The sequence below is a fragment of the Lepisosteus platostomus genome, chromosome 6, assembly GCF_059453375.1.
Source record: "Lepisosteus platostomus isolate fLepPlt1 chromosome 6, fLepPlt1.hap1, whole genome shotgun sequence".
Taxonomy (NCBI): domain Eukaryota; kingdom Metazoa; phylum Chordata; class Actinopteri; order Semionotiformes; family Lepisosteidae; genus Lepisosteus; species Lepisosteus platostomus.
Genome location: NC_142616.1, coordinates 9887206 through 9909068, shown reverse-complemented (window position 1 = coordinate 9909068; position 21863 = coordinate 9887206). Strand labels below are relative to the sequence as shown.

The 21863-nt window shown below is 46.8% G+C and overlaps 2 protein-coding genes across 5 annotated transcripts in view; one reads left to right on the top strand and one right to left on the bottom strand.

Annotated features, from left to right (window-relative positions):
- The window catches only part of LOC148660099 (protein mono-ADP-ribosyltransferase PARP14-like), a 197362-nt gene that overhangs the window by 125675 nt on the left and 49824 nt on the right, over nt 1-21863 (top strand). The window lies entirely within an intron of this gene.
- Nucleotides 1-21863, bottom strand: part of LOC148660102 (telomerase protein component 1-like) — a 53086-nt gene that overhangs the window by 7293 nt on the left and 23930 nt on the right. For all 4 annotated transcript variants that reach the window (XM_088634135.1, XM_088634133.1, XM_088634136.1 and 1 more), the window contains exons 18-49: nt 21027-21173; nt 19341-19517; nt 18924-19044; nt 18639-18760; nt 17928-18041; nt 17485-17602; nt 15755-15940; nt 15207-15391; nt 14905-15055; nt 14104-14283; nt 13347-13439; nt 12425-12557; nt 11739-11898; nt 11508-11641; nt 10855-10943; nt 9998-10112; nt 9217-9466; nt 8269-8389; nt 7708-7832; nt 7222-7321; nt 6298-6453; nt 5448-5660; nt 5289-5345; nt 4852-4966; nt 4330-4557; nt 3747-3901; nt 3278-3379; nt 3086-3193; nt 2452-2581; nt 1269-1360; nt 720-852; nt 146-276 (exon numbers count right to left, since the gene is read on the bottom strand). In XM_088634135.1, the coding sequence (XP_088490261.1) occupies nt 146-276; nt 720-852; nt 1269-1360; nt 2452-2581; nt 3086-3193; nt 3278-3379; nt 3747-3901; nt 4330-4557; nt 4852-4966; nt 5289-5345; nt 5448-5660; nt 6298-6453; nt 7222-7321; nt 7708-7832; nt 8269-8389; nt 9217-9466; nt 9998-10112; nt 10855-10943; nt 11508-11641; nt 11739-11898; nt 12425-12557; nt 13347-13439; nt 14104-14283; nt 14905-15055; nt 15207-15391; nt 15755-15940; nt 17485-17602; nt 17928-18041; nt 18639-18760; nt 18924-19044; nt 19341-19517; nt 21027-21173 (4441 nt within the window). The remainder of the gene's footprint in view (nt 1-145; nt 277-719; nt 853-1268; nt 1361-2451; nt 2582-3085; nt 3194-3277; nt 3380-3746; nt 3902-4329; nt 4558-4851; nt 4967-5288; nt 5346-5447; nt 5661-6297; nt 6454-7221; nt 7322-7707; nt 7833-8268; nt 8390-9216; nt 9467-9997; nt 10113-10854; nt 10944-11507; nt 11642-11738; nt 11899-12424; nt 12558-13346; nt 13440-14103; nt 14284-14904; nt 15056-15206; nt 15392-15754; nt 15941-17484; nt 17603-17927; nt 18042-18638; nt 18761-18923; nt 19045-19340; nt 19518-21026; nt 21174-21863) is intronic.

Sequence of the window (21863 nt, the reverse complement as noted above, 5' to 3'; positions counted from 1 at the left end):
TCCCACTTGTGAGTTGCAGGGTGGCATGGGTGCTTTAAATACACTACCCTGCTGTTCCCACTTAAGTGTTTCATTTAACCTTCACCTGAGTATGGAACTTGTGCACTATGCACTAGCTGTGCGCTGGAAGGGGACTAAGTCCTACCTGCGTGCAGCAGATCACAGAGCTCTGGGCCCACATACACAGCCGGCCATCCTCGTGGCCCGACACCAGCAGCAGCCCACATGGGGAGAAGGCCAGCGCTGTTGTCCCCCGCTTCGTGGCAGAAGCACATTCTGGAGATCATAAAAAAAAAGTGACAGAAAAATCAGACTGCAACATGGACAGTAAACATGAAGAAGAGTTGAGATGGAAGTGCTTATAATTAGAAAATGGATTGATGCCAGAGAATATATATTGGTCTTTGGCTTTACTCAAGATCAAGGCACTGTGATAGAACCCTGATAAGCATACATGTTGGAAACTCTGAACTGACCAATTTTATAATCAGCGTTTAAGAGAAAAACAGGTTTTCTGCTATACTATTATCATACTGTTATATAACTATATTGCAAAGCACTTGCTTAAAAAGCTTGGAGAAGGCATTTGCCCTTAGGACATGACAAAAAAAAAATGACTTACACTAAAAAAGGGATAAATGAGTGGTACTCCCCTAAAATCTACAGGCTCTCTCCCTGGTCTGGCTTTGAGGCGAGGGGCTCAGAGAAAGGTTCGTTACCCATTGCCGTGGAGAGGCTCCAGACTCTCAGCGCACGGTCCTCGGACACCGTGAGGAACGCTGGGACGACATCCTCGGAAACCGAGGCGTGGACCCCTGCACCGTAACAAGACAGCATGCTGTGGTGCGCCACCTACAGGTGACAAAAGGAACAGGCTCTTCAACTCGAACTCAAGGCGCCACCTTCCTCCCACCCGCACTTAATAAAACCACCCTTCTAGCTCATGATTAGTCCAACCGTGACCTGGCATCATTCGTTTTCCTTTTGCAGGTTAAATGTAAAGGAATAATCATCATTTCTCAAGCACAGGCAAGGAGCTGGATTGAAAAATATTGTAATTACAGGAGGTTGTCTTTATTACTTTGTCCTTCCTTGCAAGATTGGAGACAAAGGAAACCATGCTTACGAAGGTGTAAATGAGGCATTGCCAGTTGAAATTGAAACAAGAAATCCTAACTGGGAGGCATCTGAGACAACTGTCCATCACCGCAATCACTGGTCATTTCTCACGCTATCAGAACTCTGCAAAAGACAACACATTCTCTCACCTGCAGGGGGCGCCATAGTCTGACTGTCCCGTCGTCGGACGCCGTAGCTACTGTGAGGCAATCGGGTTTGACATCCTGACTATTGATCTCGTCTTTTCCCAGCATTCCCCACCGAAGGAAAAAAAGAGCACGTTTCACCAAATTTGAAGACTGAGCATTAAGAAGCAGATCTTAATCTGCTCATGCACTGCACTACATCAAGTACTCGAGTATAAAACTGGGCATTTGAGTTTAAAACGGGATCACTTTTCCATTTACTTCAATATGGCACTTTTGGGTCCATTCCATTGTAAAATTGATCCTTAAACTACTTAATCCCATCACCAGTGCAATGGCAAGTTGTGATGCTGTTAATAGCATTGCTGTCTTGCGATACAATTCTGGACCTGGGGTGCTTCCTGCATGGAGCTTCCATGTTCTTCCTGTGTTTGTGTGGGTTTCCTGTGCTTGTGTGGGTGCTGGTATTAAACAATCTGGTGTGGGTGCTGGTATTTTGGACCAATCTTGCTGGCAGTTTAATTGTCTTTGTTGCGGGTATGTGCATGTCCGTGTTGGTGTGTGCCCCGTGATGCACTGGCGTCCCATCCAGCGTGTATCCTAGCTCCCGCTGGTGGATAGGATTGGATCAAGCAGATTCAAAAATAGACGGATGAAGGGAAAAACCAAGGCTGGATACAATTTCTTTTTATGAGGATAAGAATGTGTTTCTGTTTACTTCACACATCAGAGGCGAGTTCCAGGAAGGCTCATGGGAAGTCCTAAAAGTATCGCCTACCACAGATCTCTAGAACCAAACATTGGGACCAAGACCAGACAGCAAATCAATGAGTCTTCAATGAAGTGAAATAAATTTCATTGGACTAAAAACAGCAAAACAGCTAATGGCTCCATGGCTTAGGAAGAAGAACCCAATGGCTTCCTCTGATCCAGCATGACATTTTATGCTCAAATCAGAGGGATATTTCTTTCACCATCCTGTAGTTTCCTGAGGGATCTGAAAGTGAAAATCGACTAATAGTCTCAGAATCTACTGCAATTTAGACCAACGAAGTCATTGCTGGATCTATTTACTTTATGTAACCAAGAGGTTTGGGATTCAGGAAATCCTGCTGCTCTCCAGGTCCTGGAATAAATAACCCCAATCTAATCCATCTTTCCAGCACCCCATTGTCCGATACCATACCTGTCTGGCAGAAAGGGGCACAGTGATTAACCCTGGCTGGATGGGCTGGTATCCTGGTGATCTCAATGCCGGCTTTCCAGTCCCACACCACCATCTCCCCACTGCCCGATCCGGAAATCACATAGTTGCCCTGGGAAGAATCGGTTACACCGGGAAGAATGACATTCTCTGCTCCTACCTTTGGCTATGTTCTTCATCTCCAACAGTTCTAGTATACAGAACTCATCACTGCTCATTTCGTAGTGTCTCTCTTATAAAATCCACTCTCTCAGTTAGTGAGGACACAAACTCAGTAGGCAACTGTTCTCTTGAAGAATCGCATGTTGTCAGCAGAATTTGACCCCCTGGTAACCACTCTCAAGCAGCTCTCCAATGATCTCAGATTATTAAGGTATCAAAACTCTGATAAGTGAAAATCCTCTCATTTCTGACCATCTTACTCATAGACTGTTCAGAACTGCACTGGCAGCACATATGAGGAAGCCAGCACAGGAGTTGGCTCTTGCTTGAACCTCCTGTTTTGATCTTTTCAAATCATGTGTAAGATGGTCATTAAGTATAGATAACTGGTCACTACAGGTCAGTAATGAAAGAGATAACATCTCCTCCCACCAGCCCCCTCTTTGTGACTTACCAAACTACAGACTGAACTGAGGAAGGAGTTCTGTCCCAGAAACTCCCTGACACACTGGCCTGATACTGGCTCCCACACGCGTAACCTGCAGTCATTGGAACAGCTCACCTATAAGAGATGAAAAGATTGAACAAACAAGCACATCCTGAGCTCAATGCACCCAGCGGCTAATGCATCCATCCCGGTCCTCACCAGGGATTCCTCTGTCCAGGTGCATCCAGTGATCCAGTCCGTGTGACATTGAAGGAAGGACCGGGAGAGACACATCGCACGCACATCCCACACCATGAGAGTCTGCACAGAGACACAAATTGAAAGGGTCAGCTACAGCACAGCAAGACAAAGTCACACACGTGCTTTCACCGTACAGATGGAAGTTCAGGTCCATAAGAAGCTTGTCTCATTTCATCTGCTGCAGCGTCTCCTGTAATATTTTATAGCCGTATCTTCTACCACGGGCTCTGCTCTGATTTCTCTATTGCATTAATGATCTATCTTCTCACTCGTCCTACACTGTGCATCCTATCCAAATGTATTTATTGGAGATTCGCTCAGCAGTACAGACGTACTCTATAAAGGTCTCAAACAAACTCAGTCTGTCTCAGCAATGTTAACGCTGACCTCTGCAATGTTAACACTGCAGATGAACCTCCACTCTTACCTGATCTTTACCCCCGGATAGAAGCTCTTGTCCATTGGGACTGAATGACAAGCAGGTGACTCCTCCTTCATGACCTCTCAGGACACATGTAGGGGTGATGCTGTCAGAGGGACTAGCTAGCTCCTGAACCGACCACAGAGCAACAGTGAAGTCATCTAGCAATCAGACAGAATAGAAGAGTGTTAATACAGATTGCTGCACTGGTGATATTGATTACTAATGAACATTAGCACTGCATTTAATTGTACTGTATATTATTACACTGACACTGAGAGAGAGGGGTTAATACTGGACACTCCAGTACATTAACACTGCAATGAGAGGGAGGGGTTCATACAGACACACTGACTGACTGGACACTACAGTACACTAACACTGCACTGAGAGAAAGGGGTTAATACAGACACACTGCACTGGGAAAGGAACAGAGAAACACATGAAATACAGTGGCAGGGTTCACGCAGCTAGGCACAACAGTAGCCTAGGTCCGATCTGTGCTAAGAATAAACTTTACCTACATAAACACAGGCAGACAAATTAATATGGTCTTTTCCCAGATCTAGTTAAAGCAAGATTCTGTTACCAGACGCTGATGCTAGAAGAGTTGGGGAGCAGGCCAAGGCAAGGATGGGCCCTCTGTGGGCTTTTAATCGGCTTTGACACGTTAAGCTCTCTGCCATCTCCCCCCACCAGACACGCAGTATGTGGTCATCACTGCCCGACACCAGGACCTCAGTCTTGCCCTCCGTCTGCAACCAGGTCAGGCAGCGCACAGGCACCCTGGGGTCCTCGCTCATCCACTTCTGCTGCCCTGGGGACAAGAAAAACACTATTACTGAGCTGCAGGAAAGCTCTCTCTGTCGTCATTCTAGGATCTTGGGATTGGCCTCCCATGATATTTCCCCCACCCCCCGCCATGATCCTCTTCCTCTTCAGGCTCTGCAGGCAGCAAGAAAAAAAAAGATATCTATCCATCCTGGTCTTGTCTGTCCATCACTAGGACAAGGACAGGTCAATTCCTCTCCTCTTCCAGTGTCCTGAACACTGGAACACGCCACCCCAGCCATGCTGCTGAATCTGGTGCCCCCCCATCTTTCAGCCGTACCTGAACTCAGCTGGTAAAGCTGGATCCCATCGCTATGGTAACCCACAGCCGCGTAGTCCCCAGTGACGGCCACGCAGAGAGCAGGAGAGCCCGCCGTCGCCGAGGAACCTCCTTCCTGTGAGGCACAAGAGAGGGCAATCCAGTCCCCACCACGCTGAGCAGACACTATACAAATAGGTGTGAGGAGCTTTTGAAGAATATTTAGGAAAGAGAACTGCTACTGTACTGTTCACGACATCTGCTATAGTGCATCAACACCAGATGGAATCGAAGAGAGAAAGACCATTTAAAGTAGGCTACACAGCTGGGAATTACAGCACATGAATGGGCGAACATGCACAGCCCTGACTGGAGACTGGGTTAAGATGTTGTTACCCAGCAAACACAGTATGCGTTGGGCGATAACCACTGCCGGGTTCGTCTTCGCTTTTACTCACCCCTGAGTCCCCTAACCTGCCGACAGGGCGGCCCAGATTGCCAGACCACAGGTTGACCTGTGCAGGACACAGACAGGGCAAGAGACGGAAGAGTGGATTAATACCACGCACTGAGCAGGCTTCATCCCACAGCACCGAGTGTTCAGGGTCTGCTCTCACCAGGCAGTCTGTCCCCGCGGTCAGCAGAAGCCTTCCATTCTCCATGAACCTCAGCACCTCCGTGGAGCCCTGGTGAGCTCTATAGTGCCCCACACTGGCCGCCGCGGGTACCGACCAAAGCCTCACCTCCCCAGACAGACACCCTGAGGTAAGGAGCCCGCCGGAGGGAGAGTAGGACAGACTGCGGACAGCCACCTCATGCCCCGACAGATCCTTGAACAGGACACAGGACACAGGTGAAGACGCAATGGAGCAGATGTGGGATACAAATTCCTGTAAGAAGTACCAGGCACACAGTGCCAAACCTCATCTGTTGAAGTAGTTCAAACAACTGGGAGCTGCGTCAGCAGGCGTAGGCTACAAAGGAACAAGGAAAGGTTTATTCCATGCTGAAAAGAGAAGAAAAACAATGTTTTGGCTGTGGAGCCTTCTTTGGGTGTCACACCTGAAGAAGGCTCCACAGCAGAAACGTTGTGTTTCTTTTCTTCTCTTTCAGCATGAAATGAACCTTTACTTGTTCCTAATCTGTTCAAGACAACAGAGAGAAGAAGATCCAGTGACACAATGGCCAACTGATTAATACACTGAGTGAATGGCTAACGTTTATCTCTTACCGACCAATTATCAGACAGTCTGTGTGACCGATGCCCACACTGGCTTATCCTTCTGAGGCATCGAGATGATGGTGGTGACTCAGCTCTGCACGAAACCAGCCTAGCAGGCTAAAAAATGAGGTGAATCTGGCCCAAACTCAACATCTATCTCTGGAAACCAACGTCAGCTGCAGGACCTGGACCTGCGCCGATGCAAAGTGACTTGGGTTTGGCGTTACTGAACTGCAAACACTCACCACCACGCTCTGCCCTGTCAGCCAGTTCCACAGCCGGATCTTCCTGTCCCAACCACCCACTGCCACCAGCTGACCTTCGGGGTGAAAGGTCACGCAGTTCAAAGGGCACGGATTGGTAAGGGTGACACACAGGCTGCCCTTTGGAACGTCCCACACCTAGGGAGAACGGGAAAGAAAGTAAAAATAAATGAGACATTTCTATTATTCTACAGTATATGAGGAGGCATTGATTAATGGTATTTGTAGCATGTTTACTTCCCTTCAATATATACTGTACATCTCTCTGTAGCAGTACAACCTACTGCTATTGAGTTTTTAATGAATGTCTTTAGGCATAAGAACAATACAAGTGACTAAGAAAAAAGACTATGGTATTCAACCACATTGGAACAAATCGGAGACTAGGAATTTATTGTTGCTCTCACGAGATTTCACCTAAAATCAGAACTTTTATACCCAGTTTTGCTAGTATAGAGAGGTATGGGTGTACTGACTAAAGAATGTGTGTGTGTTCCCAGTTTAATTTCTGTATTTTGTAACAGTTACAGATTATCTGCTTAGATAAAATAAGATCACTTTATTAGCCTTTTGTCTTTTCGCAGACCCCAGCTTGCTCTCCATGAGACACACAGACAGGGAGAGAGAGAAGCTTGGGGTCAGAGCACAGGGTCAACCATTTATACAGCACCCCTGGAGCAGCTGGGGTTACCGGCCTTGCGCAGGGCGCCCAACAGAGTAGAATTCCTCTGCCGGCCACGGGATTTGAACCGGCAACCTTCCAGCCACAGGCGCAGATCCTGAGCCACAGTGCCACCACTACGCCCGGTGCTTCCATCTCTATCTGCACAAAATCTGTGTTCTGTGTAGAATGGCTGTGATTTACAGCAACAACAGGACACAGCAGCACTTCCAAGCATCTCTTACCTTCAACTGCGAGTCCAGAGACACGGTGGCAAGGTTCTTCCTGTCAGCGCTGATGTCACATCCTGTTATCGTGCTCTTGTGGGCATCGACTTGGACAGTCCTAGAAAGAAACGAGTGGAAGGGACATATCTGGTTGGTTTCCCCAAATGACCACTAATGGTTAAGTTTGGCAAACTAATACCTTAACTTTGAAAGATCACAAATTAGATATACTGATAGAAAGAACTGCATCAAGCACATGCAAGTTCATATCAGTCTCACAAAATTGCTCATTCTACCAAAAATCGCAGTTGAGATTTCAATGTATATTTGAATTCTATCCTTTACTTACACACCTTTCCCTATAAGCTGGAGGGTCTTGTAGAAAGAATGACAGGACGATGGAAACAGTGAAAAAGGATGGGCTGAACTTTTTCTATTTTTGACATATTGCTATGGCTACAGCACCGTTAGTAACGCCATGTGTGATTTTTGCATGACCAATACCTGCAGCCGTTATCGATGTCCCAGACTTCTAGACGCCCATCGAAGGAGGTGGAGCCCAATAAGCCTTCCCGTAGGAACACACAGCCTGAGATCCCATCACAGCTGCTGACCAGAGACCTTACTTCCTGCGTCAGTGACCAATCACAAGACAGTCAAATTACTCCATAACACATAATCGACATATCACAGTTGATTACCAGAGACCTCACTTCCTGTGCCAGTGATCAATCAGGAGTTTAATTTGTGCATTTTCATACAACAAATCCATTATCTGAATAAGAAAATCCTAAATTTTCCCTTTACACTTCCTCCTCTAGTCCCAGACATCTAGGGGCTATTTATTCTCCCTGGGTAGCTCAGCAAAAATGGCTTCTGAAAATAATTCAGGACACCAAAGACCAGGACAGCACAAGGGCAATTATTTCTGAGCAGAAACAAACTGATCAAAGCCAGTTCCATATCTACACCAGACATCTCCTATCACAGAACACTGAGGAGAAATGCCTCCTCCAGGGTCACTGGGCAAACCCCAGGAAGAGCAGAGGAATGGAAATGGCATACCTGCCCAGTCTCCGTGTTGATGACGTGGAGGGTCCCCTGTCCGGTGCCCACCACTGCCAGCCTGTGCCCCGGGTGGAGGCACATACAGGTTGGCACAGCGCGAAACGTCATGAGCGTGTCGCTGGGGAGGCAAAAAGTGGGGCCGATCACGTATTTGATCTCGGCAGTGTCCAGGGAGAGAGGAGTTTCCTTCAAGTGATAAGCGGTATAAAGAAATTCCACAGGATCTAAAAATGAAATCTTAGTTTCCGAGAGCCCTACAACCCAAAAGGCTTCCTAAAGAGCTTTTATGTAAGCGATGGGGCTTACGTTTGGGTTGCCCCAAAGTGCAAGAGTAATAGGTTAAACCTTTCTTTTTTCCCCCGCAAACATTTGATGCTGCTCGTTCGGAAAATTCTGTACCACACTCACAAAAGGTGTGGAAGATCGAGTGAGAGGAACTCTTGAGAAGGGTCAAGACAGTGACTATGCGCGGGAGAGGTTTTCTGTTGGCACCCAAGACAACCGTCTTTCTGCAACCGAAGCCTGTGATTTGTCATACCCGTGTGTTTGATCAGAGAGAAATAAAACAGATTGCGTGATGCCAAATGGCATCTTCCTGTCCTGTTGTGGTTGTGTTTGAAAGACTTCTGTGAGTGTCCTGTGCCTTATGTGCTCCTTTGATATGTTAAACTCTCGCCTACATTTAATGTATAAAAGGGAAAGGATAACTATAGTCCAGTGGGCATATTTACTGAGTTCTAGGGGAAATCCTGACTCTCTGCTATGCTCCCCTTCAGCTGACTGAATAAAAGATCTCTGCTTGACTATCTCCTAACCTGAGTGAAGACTGAGTTTTTCATCAACAATGGGTAGGTGTGATGTGCTTTTTTAGACTTGACTGAAAAGTGGAATTGGTCCTCTATTTAAGGAACGGGAGAAGATTTAAGAACTTTCAAGGAAAGTTACCTGGCTTCTTTCTTAATTTCGCGTGGCTTGTTCAACCATGTTAAGATGCGCACACCGGGCACGGAGCTGTTCTCCCTTCCCACAATTCCCCGGGCCCACCGGTGGGCGGCAGACCCCTCGGGCTCATTGAGGGCCTGCTGGAGGAAGAGCGCCGGCCAGCGGGAGAGGGCAGGGCCGTGGTGACGCAGAAACGCGCGACACGTCTCCAGGGGGCCGTGGGTGACCGGATTCCCCAAGACCTCGCACAAATCTGAGGCGACAGCAGGGGCAGAAAACGCTCACAGTCATTCTACACAGCACACGGGTTGTGTGCAGATAGTTTTGGAAGCAGATCTTTAACTGTTACTAAATGTACAAAGGAAACACAACGGGGCAGCCAAACTGGCAGAGCACACACATTCTTTAGCTTGTACACTCATACCTTGCCATACTACCACAGCTGGGTACTAAAGTTCTGATCACAGACGAAAACTTGAACAAAAGCAACATTAAAGTCCCAGTAAAAGTCTCTGATTCATTCCAACCATTTCTAAACGTTGAGTTAAGGTACTTATGTATTTGAACAGTTTAGAACCATAAACTGTATAACATATATTACAAGAAGAACTGACCCACTTTTGGATGCAAGTGGGAAAAAGCATAAAAAAATGGGCCGTGCTTCCCCTTCTGCCAAGGGGAAGCGTAGCCCACCTCCTCCTCCGCCGCAGTACAGCGGGAAGCGAGAGAAAGAGGAAGAGGAAGAAAACGGCCACGCAGTTCAGAAAAGAGATGCCATACTGACCGTACAAGCTGTACGCCTCCAGGAGACGGGACAGGAGTCCCAGCCGCACGTGGGCGTGAAGGAAGTGGAAGCTGGAGAGCAGGGAGCACAGGATGTCCGGCCGACCGGCGCTCACCTGGGAGAGAGGGACAGAAAAGGGAAGAGTTACGCTACTGGCCTACAGCCCAACCACCAGCCCCACCTTAAAACACAACGTGATCAATAAGCGATCAAGGAACACAATGACAAATTCAAGGATCTATGAGGATCAGAATCCTTTATTTTAGGTGGAGGTTTGTAGGTTGGATGTTAACAAATGAACCAAAATATGTTAACACCCGTATACAGGATTTGTCTGTAGTAAATGCTCATAACTGAAATATGTATTATGATGTTGTAAGATGCACTGAACAAACAATGTGGACTATATATCCAAACACTGCTTGTTTTTTATATTATTTTATAGTGTATTTCTATAATATTAGTTTATTATTACATTGTCAAAATGCATTTTGGTCCTTTTTACCGCTAAACGTATTCCTAATACTCAACACTTCTGACAGAGTCGATCCAGCTCGACCTCTTCGGGAGGGACAGTCAAGCACACTCCACTGGAGACAACTGGGAACTAAGAGGAAGCTCATTTGAACCTGAGAACAGCAGACGCTTCTGTTCACAGAGGGTAAGACGGACACTCCGGCTGTTCTCAGGACATGGCGGGATGAGGTTCTCGGATCACTAGCAGCTAAACGAGCCAGACGGGTCAAACGCCCCCCCACCCCCCCAACTTGCCATCTGATGTTCTTTACTGGGTGTCTTCCAACTGAAACCTAAAGGGGTCTGACCTCCTGAACGAAGGTTTTGTGAAACGTGCGTACCAGGTGGAAAGGGAGGTGAACAATGGACTCCGCGTCGCAGTTCACAAAGGTATCTCTGCCGTTGGGGTCCGACAGCACCCACAGGTGACCTTCGAGACAGACAGAAAGAGAACACGGTCATAACCGGCAGGACCAGATCGTCACCGCCATTTCGGACATCTTCATTTTGACTTCCTTTGGCCCCGTGAGCCCTCCACCCTTACTTCCATTTGGCTCATTTGGCCTGGAGCACATACTGTACATGCGAGCGAGGGACCCCTTCATATTAGCCTGGTCCCAAGGGTCTGTGTGCACAGAAACTCACAAAGGCAACAAGACGCAAGACCAGGGGCTTGACGTTCTGCCTTCTGGGGGCCAAGAACAGCAAACACAAAGCCAGCACTCAACATCCCACCAATAGCACCTATACACGTCTTTTAAATAAGAAAAAAATACTTTTTTACACCCAAGCGAGAACGTGTCATTCCTAAATCCTTCACTATTATCAATTCTCTTTTAGTGTGGAAGTTCAAGAAACTTCCACAGTCAGTGCCACTATCTACACTGTCAGTGTGGGAAGTGCACCTTGACTCTTTTATGACCTTCTGGAAGAAGAGAAGACCTCAGTTATGCGCACGTTGCTACTATCTCATCTGCAGAAGGGAGCACTGTACCTGCCAGGACAAGATGGGCTCTCCTCATTGCATCTTGGTTCTGCAGGTACAGCTGCTCAAAAGCTGACCTTACGTCGCTTTTGGTAAGGCAGAGGTAAGAGTCCGGGCCTTGGGAACTGGGCTGGCCAAGCATGCTGGAACAAAGGAAGTGCTTGTTAAGCCACATCGAGGGACAGAAAGGTGAAGCAGCCGCAGCGAAAAGTGACCACCCCCACCCCCCAACCTCCTTACTTTTGCAATGTCCAGACTAGCTGGGTGAAGGTTGCCATGGGAACGAGGTTCCTGGGATTCCTTGACAACTGCATCACTTCCTGCCAGGTTGGGTCCTCACACTCCTCAGCCAGTGTCTTACAGGTGCACAGAATGACATACAGATCCCGTTCTCTCAAACCTGAATCGGGAAATTACCCGCGTTACCTGCAGGCACAGCACTGCTCAGAAGCCTGTCTCAATATCCACCCATCAGCCGTTTGTTCTTTAGTCCTCCATCGGCCAAGAAGAGGAAATGGCTTTTCATTTAATGAGTGTACTCTTCAGATGTGGCAAGGAACCACTCGTCAGAGCGTGACAGTAAGAGTCAGGGTGGGTGAGGGTGTGAGGCAGACACTGCATGTCAGTGTAAGTCTCTGCGTGTATCAGTCAGAGCAGCAGTCTGTACTGTGTCTTGGACTGTGGGAGAAAACTGGAACACTAGGAGGAAAACCACATGAACATGGAACCTACACAAACTCCACACAGATAGCACCCCAGGAATTGAACCCAGGGCCACTGCTCCACAGTGCCCCCCATCAGTGTACGTCTCAGTGGGTTAATCAATAGCTGTCAATGCACCAGTCTGTACAACAATGGCTGCTTAGTACTTTCTACGTTGAGACTGCACACTTTCATCCCGTGTACAAGCCTCACTGTTCCCTTACCGTTTCGGCTGACCGTCAGAGCGCCCAGCGCCCGGGAGAGCTCCTCTGTGCCATGGTGGAGCTGCAGTCGTGACAGAGAGTGCTGGACGAGCTCACCGAGAGATGGGGGCAGGGTCTGCAGGGCCTCCTTCATCTGAAACCACCACCATCATCATAACCTCCACTGCCACACAAGCTCCCAGATCACCCGTACATTCATGCAGGCACGACCTTACCGCAATCCATCTTTTTCTGAAGCTTGTTCCCTTTTATCCTGCTCAGTTGCCAAAAAGGAAGCTAATTTGTATTTTCTCTACTTAACGGGACCAAAGGCTGTTACCAGTGTACCATGGCCTCTTCTTCTCTCTTATATATCCCTTATGATCCCCAAGAATCCTTGAAGTGTGATTTACAGGGGAATTTTAGGCATTTTCCACTATAATAGAGCAGTGGGTTCCATAGTTCATGAGTGTGTGGACACTTATGCAGTTTCCGCACTTTAGATACTATAGTACACTCACTAAATCTGTAATGACTCAACAAATCGCTCTGGTTGTCTGTGTAGTCCTGTATGCTTGAGTGTGGAGCTCAGTGAGATGGCTGGTGCAGACAGACACAAACACACTCACACCAGGGCCATTTTTTCCAGAAGCCAATTACCCTACCAGTGTGTCTTTGGACTGTGGGTTTAAACCAGAGCACTCACAGGAAACCCACACCGACATGAGGAGACCACACAAACTCCACTCAGATAAACCCCCATCTATGGAATTTGAACCCAGTGCTGCAAGACAGCAATGCTAACCAGTGTGCCACTATGTGCTGCCTATGGCTGATTTCACATTTTTCTTTTTTCATGGACATCCCTCAGTATCGCCGCTGACCACCAGGGGTCAGTGGACCAACATTTGGACACCCACTGCTCTAGTGGACAGGCTCTCACCTTCTCAAAGACTGCAAAGGCTCTCAGCTCCTCACAAGCCAGGCTCAGGTACAGGGGACTGACAGAGCCTTTCTTCATCAGGAGAGTCTGCAGCTGCAACGCACATCAAACCCAGTTCAACCTCAAAAAAGTCATTTTGTGGGCCAGAGACTGGGAAGTACAGCATCTAGTAACTTACAACAAACTTCGACAGAACAAGCGATCCTGTTTTAAGTCTCCCACTGGCTGTCCGTTTCATTTCAGGAGAAGATTTCAAAATAATATTGCTGTATTTTGAAAATTGCCAACGGTGTATCTGCATCATATTCAACTGGGGACATCCACAGATTCTACAGACATATCTACACTTTGACAAGCTCTTTCTTCTATTTCTGAATGGAAAAAGAAGTAAGGATTTTAGGAGCTTTAATTTGAGAAGTTCACTGCCTCAGATACTTGTCTTTACTCCCAGAAGCCCTTGGCTCTGCATTAATACACATCTTCACCTTTCTGAAACAACTGCAAATCTTTTCACCTAAAACTATGTGGGAATTTATGTCAAAATTAAAACAACAAGTATTTTCTTAAATTCATTTAAAGATTACTAACTAAATGCTATGGCTGGCCGGTGAATTGTGACGTCCCCTGGAATGGCTCTGTTGTTTGTTAGCAGAAAGCTGGATCATAGCACAGCACCCACAGATAGCGCCCAACTTTCCTGGCACTAAGGAGTGCTACTGAGCCCAGAGGTTTTATCATTTTATGTTGTTTCTGCTACCTGGTTGTTGAAGGCAGAGTCGCTCAGTTTCTTCCCATACATGGCCAGCCCTTTCTGGACAATCTCCTTCCTGTCCGGCAGGCTAAGTGGTCCCAAGGGAAAAGGCATAGCTGATTTCTTCTTGGCCAAGGTCTGCTGGAGGGCTGAATTGGAGGTGACACTCACCACCAGGGTCACACCCTGCAAGTGGATGAGAATGAACTGGGGTTGACTGAAGAAGTCGAAGCGTAGCACAGTACAATCTAGTCATATTGTTTCATTTGATGCATTTACTCAATCAGAACAACAGGCCATCACGCAGAAAGAACTGCAGGTTAGTGGTGTACTAGCATTGCGGCAGAGATCTGCAGCATGATAATGAAGATCAGTACAGCTGTGTTGCATCACAGTACGGCATCAATCAATAACAGTACCAAAGGGCAATTCAGGGCCTCTACACACTGGAGTTCTTGATTTGCTATTGAGTAAGTCTGGTTCAGTTAGAGAGTGAACAACAAAGTTCAGTTGCCAATAATCTCCAACTGAACCAAAACAAAGATCACCCATTTTGCATTTTGATCCATTTCTGGACTCAAGGGCTCCTGCATGACCTCCTGGCATAAGTTTGCATTCAGATGCTTCCTACCTTTCAGTGAGAAAATGATTTGCCATGATAAAATTACCAAGAAGACTTATGCATGCCTTCTCTGCTGCATAAGCGCCATGTGTAATACATACAGCACAGCCAAAAACCTCAAACACATTAATTAATCCAAGGGTCCCGCCTGCTTCCTTCATACAGTTCCGTCCCTTCCCTCATACCTGGGGGAGATGCTGTGGGATCCAGTCGGAGACCAGCTGGCCTTGAGCATTCTGCAGCCGGTCAGCATCGTCAATCAAGATGGCCAATGGCTTGTTGGGCCGGTTGCCACTGATGGAGTCGAGCTGCGAGTAGAAATCCGACAGCAGTTCCCTGAAAGAGAGATCATTTCCAAACAGCTGGATTTAATCCAAGACTGAAAAGCCTCTCTTATGTGGAGAGGTCAGAAAGAACACAATCGCTTTTGCAGAAAAGAGTTCGGGCTGCACACAGACTTCCTCCGAGGGATTTTTGGCCACCCTACCTATAGGTTGAGGGAAGCTCCACCTCCTTTCCCAGCCTCTGCTTCAGCCATTGGATAAGGCAACGCAAGAGCTGTTCCACTCTGTCAGCTGATTGGCTGGCACTAGCAAAGTAGGAAATGACATCAAAGGATGGAGTTTTCTGGGATTTGTCTGATGGTTTCTTCAGCTCATTTGCCAGAGCAGCCTGTGGAAGTCAAGAGAGACAATATCAGTTTTGTAAATATCCGATGTTTGTGAACAGTCCCAACTTTGCAACAACTCATTTATATTATTTCCATCACTGGCAATGGACTGCTAGCAATGATAAAATGTTCCCATAAAAAGCATACCACTAAACATGGATGATACAACAAGCTGACACTGGGAACTAAGAGATTTCAAATTTCCTAAATAATAAAAAAATCTATATTCAGAAGGAGGAAGGGTAATCATGTTAAACAGGATGCAAAACCACCTGAGAAAATATTTTTGAAATGAGAGTGAAGAGGAGAGGATGATGTAGCCAATGACTAGAACATTTTTAGCAAGTGAGTCATTAATTAATTACCATGAACACGGTCTTCCCTTCTCCAGGTTCCGCGGGGATGAACACCAGGCCACCCTTCTGCATCACGCGGATTTTGGCTGCTGCCGTGGCGACCAGCTTCTTTCTCCCGTGACAGAGTCGCTGCTGGGCTTCCTGGTAGACTTCCTGTGCCGTGACCTCAGACGACTCCTCTGAATCGTCATCTTTCTATGTGGAAAACCCAAAAATGAAGACAAAGGGCTCTCAGCTTGACTTCTAGAGGTTTCCCACAAGAACGGGATTCGGAAGCACTGCTCTAGACTAGGGGATGCCAACTCCAGTCCTCAAGAGACACTATCCAGAAAGTTCTACAGCTCTCTAACAGGACCAGGATTGAGAATTACAGCTCTAGACCAGGAGATCTCAACTCCTGTCCTCAAGAGACACTATCCAGAAAGTTCTACAGCTCTCTAACAGGACCAGGATTGAGAATTACAGCTCTAGACCAGGAGATCTCAACTCCTGTCCTCAAGAGACACTATCCAGAAAGTTCTACAGCTCTCTAACAGGACCAGGATTGAGAATTACAGCTCTAGACCAGGAGAACTCAACTCCTGTCCTCAAGAGACACTATCCAGAAGGTTCTACAGGTCTCTACCAAATACAGGATTGAGAATTACAGCTATAAACCAGGGAAGCTAAACTCCTGTCCTCAAGAGACACTGTCTAGGAGGTTCTACAGGTCTCTACCAGGACCAAGATTGAGAATTACAGCTCTAGACCAGGAGAACCAAGCTCCAGTCCTCAAGAGATACTATCCAGAAGGTTCTACAGATCTCTCCCAGGACCAGTACTGAGAACCACAGCTCTAGACCAGGAGAACCCAGCTCCAATGCTCAAGAGACACTATCCAGAAGGTTCTACAGATCTCTACTGGGATTGAGAATCACTGCTCTAGACCAGAGGAATCCAACTCCAGTCCTCAAGAGGCACAGTCCAGCAGGATTGATGGGTCTCTTTAAACCTCCTTCTTCTTAAGAACAAGGAAAGCCATCAAAGAGTTCAATTAAATACACAATGGCTTCAACTAGTAATTACGGGCTCAGGTGGAAGCAAATCCAGAAACTTTCTGGTCCTCTAAAGGCTGATGTTGTTTAGCCCTGGATTACAGGAAGAGGATAAAGCTGACCCAAGTCCAGTCCATCTCATTTCATCTCAGTCCTCGAGGGGGAGTCGTGTCCACAGGTGTTCTTGGTCTCCTGCAATCAGCAGAACTTCCGGCTGTTAAAATCAGTCCAATTAAGACAATAATGGGATGATTTAGGCAGTTTACAGCTGAGCAGGAATGAAATCCTGCAGGCACAGTGCCCCCTCCAGGACCTATGTTGGACACCTCCAGCGCCAAACCTAGAAAGCAAAGTGATGAGCTAAACTAAGCTAACAAAGTTAAGATAACTAGGAAAGAACTGCTCTGAGCTGTAGTGTTGCATGTCTTTTAGACCACTAAGATCCTGTACCAAACAAAAGAAAATGTGTACATTTATGTTACAGTTTGACTCTTCCTGTCACAAGTCACAAATCTCAGTAATTAAAAAAAGACATTCAGTCTAAAACAGAACTTGAGTTACATCAACGTGCTGCATCGCCATATAATACTCAGTTTCAGACCGACTTCGGTTTGGAACTTTTACCTCCAGGGAATGTTACACATGTAGAAAAACTTGCATAAAACATCAGCTTTGCAAACATGACTGGACAGAAGTGTCACCAACTTGCACAAACTGCTCCAACAGCGCCCCCCAGAGGTCTTCCAGAACCGCTTTCCCAAACGTCTCCAGGCCCTTCGCAAATGGCTTCCTATCGACAACACCTCCCCACTCTGCAGGATAGCTAGAGATCGACACAGGTAAAACGGGAATGTGATGAAGATATCTACAGTCTATTTCAAACTCAACTATATTTCTCTGAACTCTTGTCCTGTAGGATTAGCTTGCTGAGGTGTTGCTAAATATTTTGTTTACTGAAACAATATATGAAACGAAAAGGTTGAGGTGACTTTCTGTACAATAGACTACAGCTAAATATACCTTGGAACCAAAAAAAAGTCTATTATTTCCTGTTGAAGCTGGTGTGTTCATAACTTTTGTACTTCAGTACATTGTGGATATATAAAAGAACAAGCACAATCTTACAAAATACAGAAAAAAGAACCTACTCCCTCGTAGTTTTCGCTCCACTTTGCAGCACTCGGCACTTCAGGTCTTCCATTTTAGACTTGGCGTCTCCTGACTCTGCAGCAAAATCTGCCCTCCAGGACACAGGCACAGACCTGCTCAGTTGCACACAGAGACAGATCAGTGTCCGTCAACAACCCCAAATATCACCTCTCTGCATACCCACATTTTTTTTCCTTTTCTCTCCCGTCCATAATGGTGTCCTTATCATCTCTCTTTCTGCTTCATCAAACTATTGATCTCCCTTTCACGGTCTTGTGCTCTATTAATGTAATTCCTTCCTCCACTGCCTCACTTTATTTGCCTCAGCATCACCCTCTTTCTTCCTCTTTTTTAATTTGATCCTGCTGTCTTTAGCTTTTATCTGTGCCTGACCAATCTGCTTCTCTGTACCCGACCATTTCCTTGCCCCGCGCCATGCCAGTTTGTTTCTCTGTGCCCCACCAGTTCCTTGTCCCACGCCCCACCAGTTTGTTTCTCTGTGCCCCACCAGTTCCTTGCCCTACACCTGACCAGTTTGTTTCTCTGTGCCCGACCAGTTCCCTGCCCTGCGCCCCACCAGTTCCCTGCCCCACGCCCCACCAGTTTGTTTCTCTGTGCCCCACCAGTTCCTTGCCCTACACCTGACCAGTTTGTTTCTCTGTGCCTGACCAGTTCCCTGCCCCGCGCCCCACCAGTTCCTTGCTCCCTACCTGATCAGTTCTGGTGTTCGCAGGTAGAAGAACGTGCGGTCCTTGGCAGAGTCTGGGTGCAGGGACTCAAACTGACGGATCTCAAGTTCCGTCACTGACAAGCCGGGGGGGACAGTCTTGAGCTAAGAAGAGCACAGACATACACACGCCGAGACACTGGCTAATCAGTAGCGCCCAGGGACAGAATGACCAGTGGCGAAAATATAAAAGTATGATCTTCAGACCTTGTCAATTTTAGCGCTTAGGAACAAGGTGGGAAGTGTTCCATCTGGAGGGAGGTCTTACCCAGTCAAACTGAGGCTGGTCTGAAATGGAGATCTCTGTGGGAACCAGTCCATACCTCTCTCCCAAAATCCCCACGAACAGCTGGCTGCGGCACACCTCCGACAGACACATCTCCACCATCCTGACAGACCAGGAAGAAGCAGAGTAAAAAAATAAGAGGGAGAAGGAAAAAGGACCAAAAAGAGCAAAGAAGGGCTAGCTGTGATATCTTTCTTACCTGTGCCTTATTCCACCCTCTCTAGTTTCTGTATTGCATTATCTCTGCTCCTTCTCCCCAATTTATAAGCGCTTCCTTCATCCCGGTACTTCTCCTTAACCTTCAGTTCTCTCCTATTCTCTCTCATCCTTGGTTGCCTATCCCAAATCCTCTCCCTCCCCTGAGCTCTCGATCTCACTCACTCACACACACACACACACCTTTGCCTGCTGGACTCTTCCTCCGTCACTCCCCAGCGCAGTTCCACCTCCTGCACAGAGAGGCAGTACAGGGCAGCGCGTCGCCGCAGCTCGGGGAAGATCAGGCGCACCAGGACGTCTCTCTCCCCGTGCATGTCTCGGAAGGTGGAGGATATGAAGACCCGCACATTGCGCCACCTAGGGGAGCAATGATGCAAGAAAGAGGGGTGGCCTATTACAGATTGCCTGAAAACAGCGTATCTTACGACGGGAAGCTGCAATGTCCCTCGGGCTTGAATTTGTAAATAAGACAAAGAGGCAAAGTGACCTTCCTTAGCTTCTTGCATTTCATATGTGTTTGCATGACAGTAAACCTTTAATTAACCCAGTAATCTCATTTGAAACTGAAGAGGACTCTTTCAAGCAGCAGGCACATTAACAGCAGCAGTGCGTGCGAGAGATCTTCCTCACCCTTCCCAGTATACCCTGGTACAGACTAGAGTAGTTGTGGCCCATTCTGAGCCCTGCCGGTTGTACAGACCACCTTTAAACGCTCTACTGAAAGAACACACCAACAACCTACAGCTTTCAAAGATCACAGCCAGCCATCCCTAACTTCACAGAAGCACGAAACTTAATAAACTGATTACAAAATGCATCTGTTCCACATCTGTCCAGAGTGATGATTTAATGAAGACCTGCAAGAGTTTTTTTGCTTTGGCCCTACAGGAGCAGGAGTGGCCTCAAACAGAGCCCTCATCCTTTGATAATGAAGTAAATCGCGATTTCTTCCCTTGATTGTTCTGTTTTCATGGGGTCGTCTGAAGTCAATGGCTCTGTGTCTTGTATCAAGAAAGCTGCTTGGATTTGAATTGAGAGCAATATTTAAGACGGACAAACTGGCCAGAGCCGAAACGACTGTATGTTGACCATACACTGTACAAAGTCCAAAATGGCAGACAGACATTTTGCCGTACTCTACCAGGTTAAGAGACTGACTTCGCTTTAATAACATAGTGGAGCTGTCCCATGTTCCACTTTGTCTACATCCATAGCAGACAGGAGCTGTCCAATGTTCCAGTGGTGCTAAACTGCATCACATCTCCAATCCCATGAAAGACTGATTGTGCCACTTGAGTGTTGCTACAACATTGTTTAAAGGAGCTGTCCCGCTCCAAAAGGTGCCGAAGACTTCAGAGCAGGTGTTCGATATGAGACAACTCTTTTCTGTCTCATCTGCTCTTGTTCATTTGCCAATTACGTGCTGCCTGCAGTTACAAAACGCATTTAGTTTACACATTCTGGTACACTGCATGACATTTTTACACCCACGTAAGGAAAACATGGCATAATGCTGAACAACCAGTCATCAAGCAAATCAGAGCGAGTGCTTACTTTCTTGACCATTTCTGCAGAAACCGACGATAACTGTCCTGCATTTCAGAGGGTGATGTGACAGACCTGGCTGAAATTCTTTGATTACTTATGCAAACTTTTTTTAATGAAGTTCACATTTAGTTCATAATTCACAGGATGTGGTAATGATCAATCCTACAGGTTAGTTCACCTGGGCCTTTCATCTTTATTCAGTGACATAGCTCAGGTTGTATGAAAATAGGAAGACGCATAAAGCAGGCAGAGGCTTGGACTGCCTGGGTCTTTAGGAAGCTTTTAATTTATAATAGAAATACATGCGATGCGCTGTACCTTACTGCTGGCGTGGGTAGCAACGGGCAGGTATCGGTGACTCTTGCCATCTGCTCTTTGGCACCATCTTCTGGAGGGATGCGGTATAGCCTGTCAATTTGCTCCACATGATCCAGCAGCCTGGAAGACCCTCTTTCAGCGATGAACCTGCAACACGAAAAAGCAGACTGAATGAGCCAGAGGACACATCTCACTTGTTTTGAGGGGTTTACTGTTTTTTTTTTTAGAAGAAGCAGTAGCTCCATTTCAATTGGTAATCACTGGAATTCTAAATGTACACTCCCACCACCCTTTGGGTCAAGGTGCGCCTCCTATTTCTGCCTTCGTCCTCTGATTTGCGATTAACTGCTGATTCTGTAGAAACCCACTGAGTTGGCTTTGTCAGTGCCTAAGGATTTTGAATATTTGAACCAGGTTCCTTCATAGTCTTCACTTTTCAAGACTAATGTTTTTCAATGGTTTTCACCCGTCATGGATCATTCAAGCACAGGACTGCTCCCGGTACCTCTTATCTAGACATATTTTCCCATTGCACTGTCTAGGCGGTGACGGCAAATGTTTACGCGATCATCAAATTCGAAATAATAAAATGGATACCATTTTTACGGACACCTCTTACCAAAGCTTCATGACGTGATAAGGGTTAATCTGGCTTGTAAAAGGCATTAATGCACACAGAGGGTCGTGGGAGCTTTCTTTCTGACTTCTGTTCCACTTGCCAGTTAAGTGACAGTGCCTGCTCCTATCTGAATGACATACAGGCAAGGAAATATAAGGCAGCATAAAGCACTGATTAAGAGCAGAGGTTCACTAACCTTCCCCACCTTTTCTATGGGA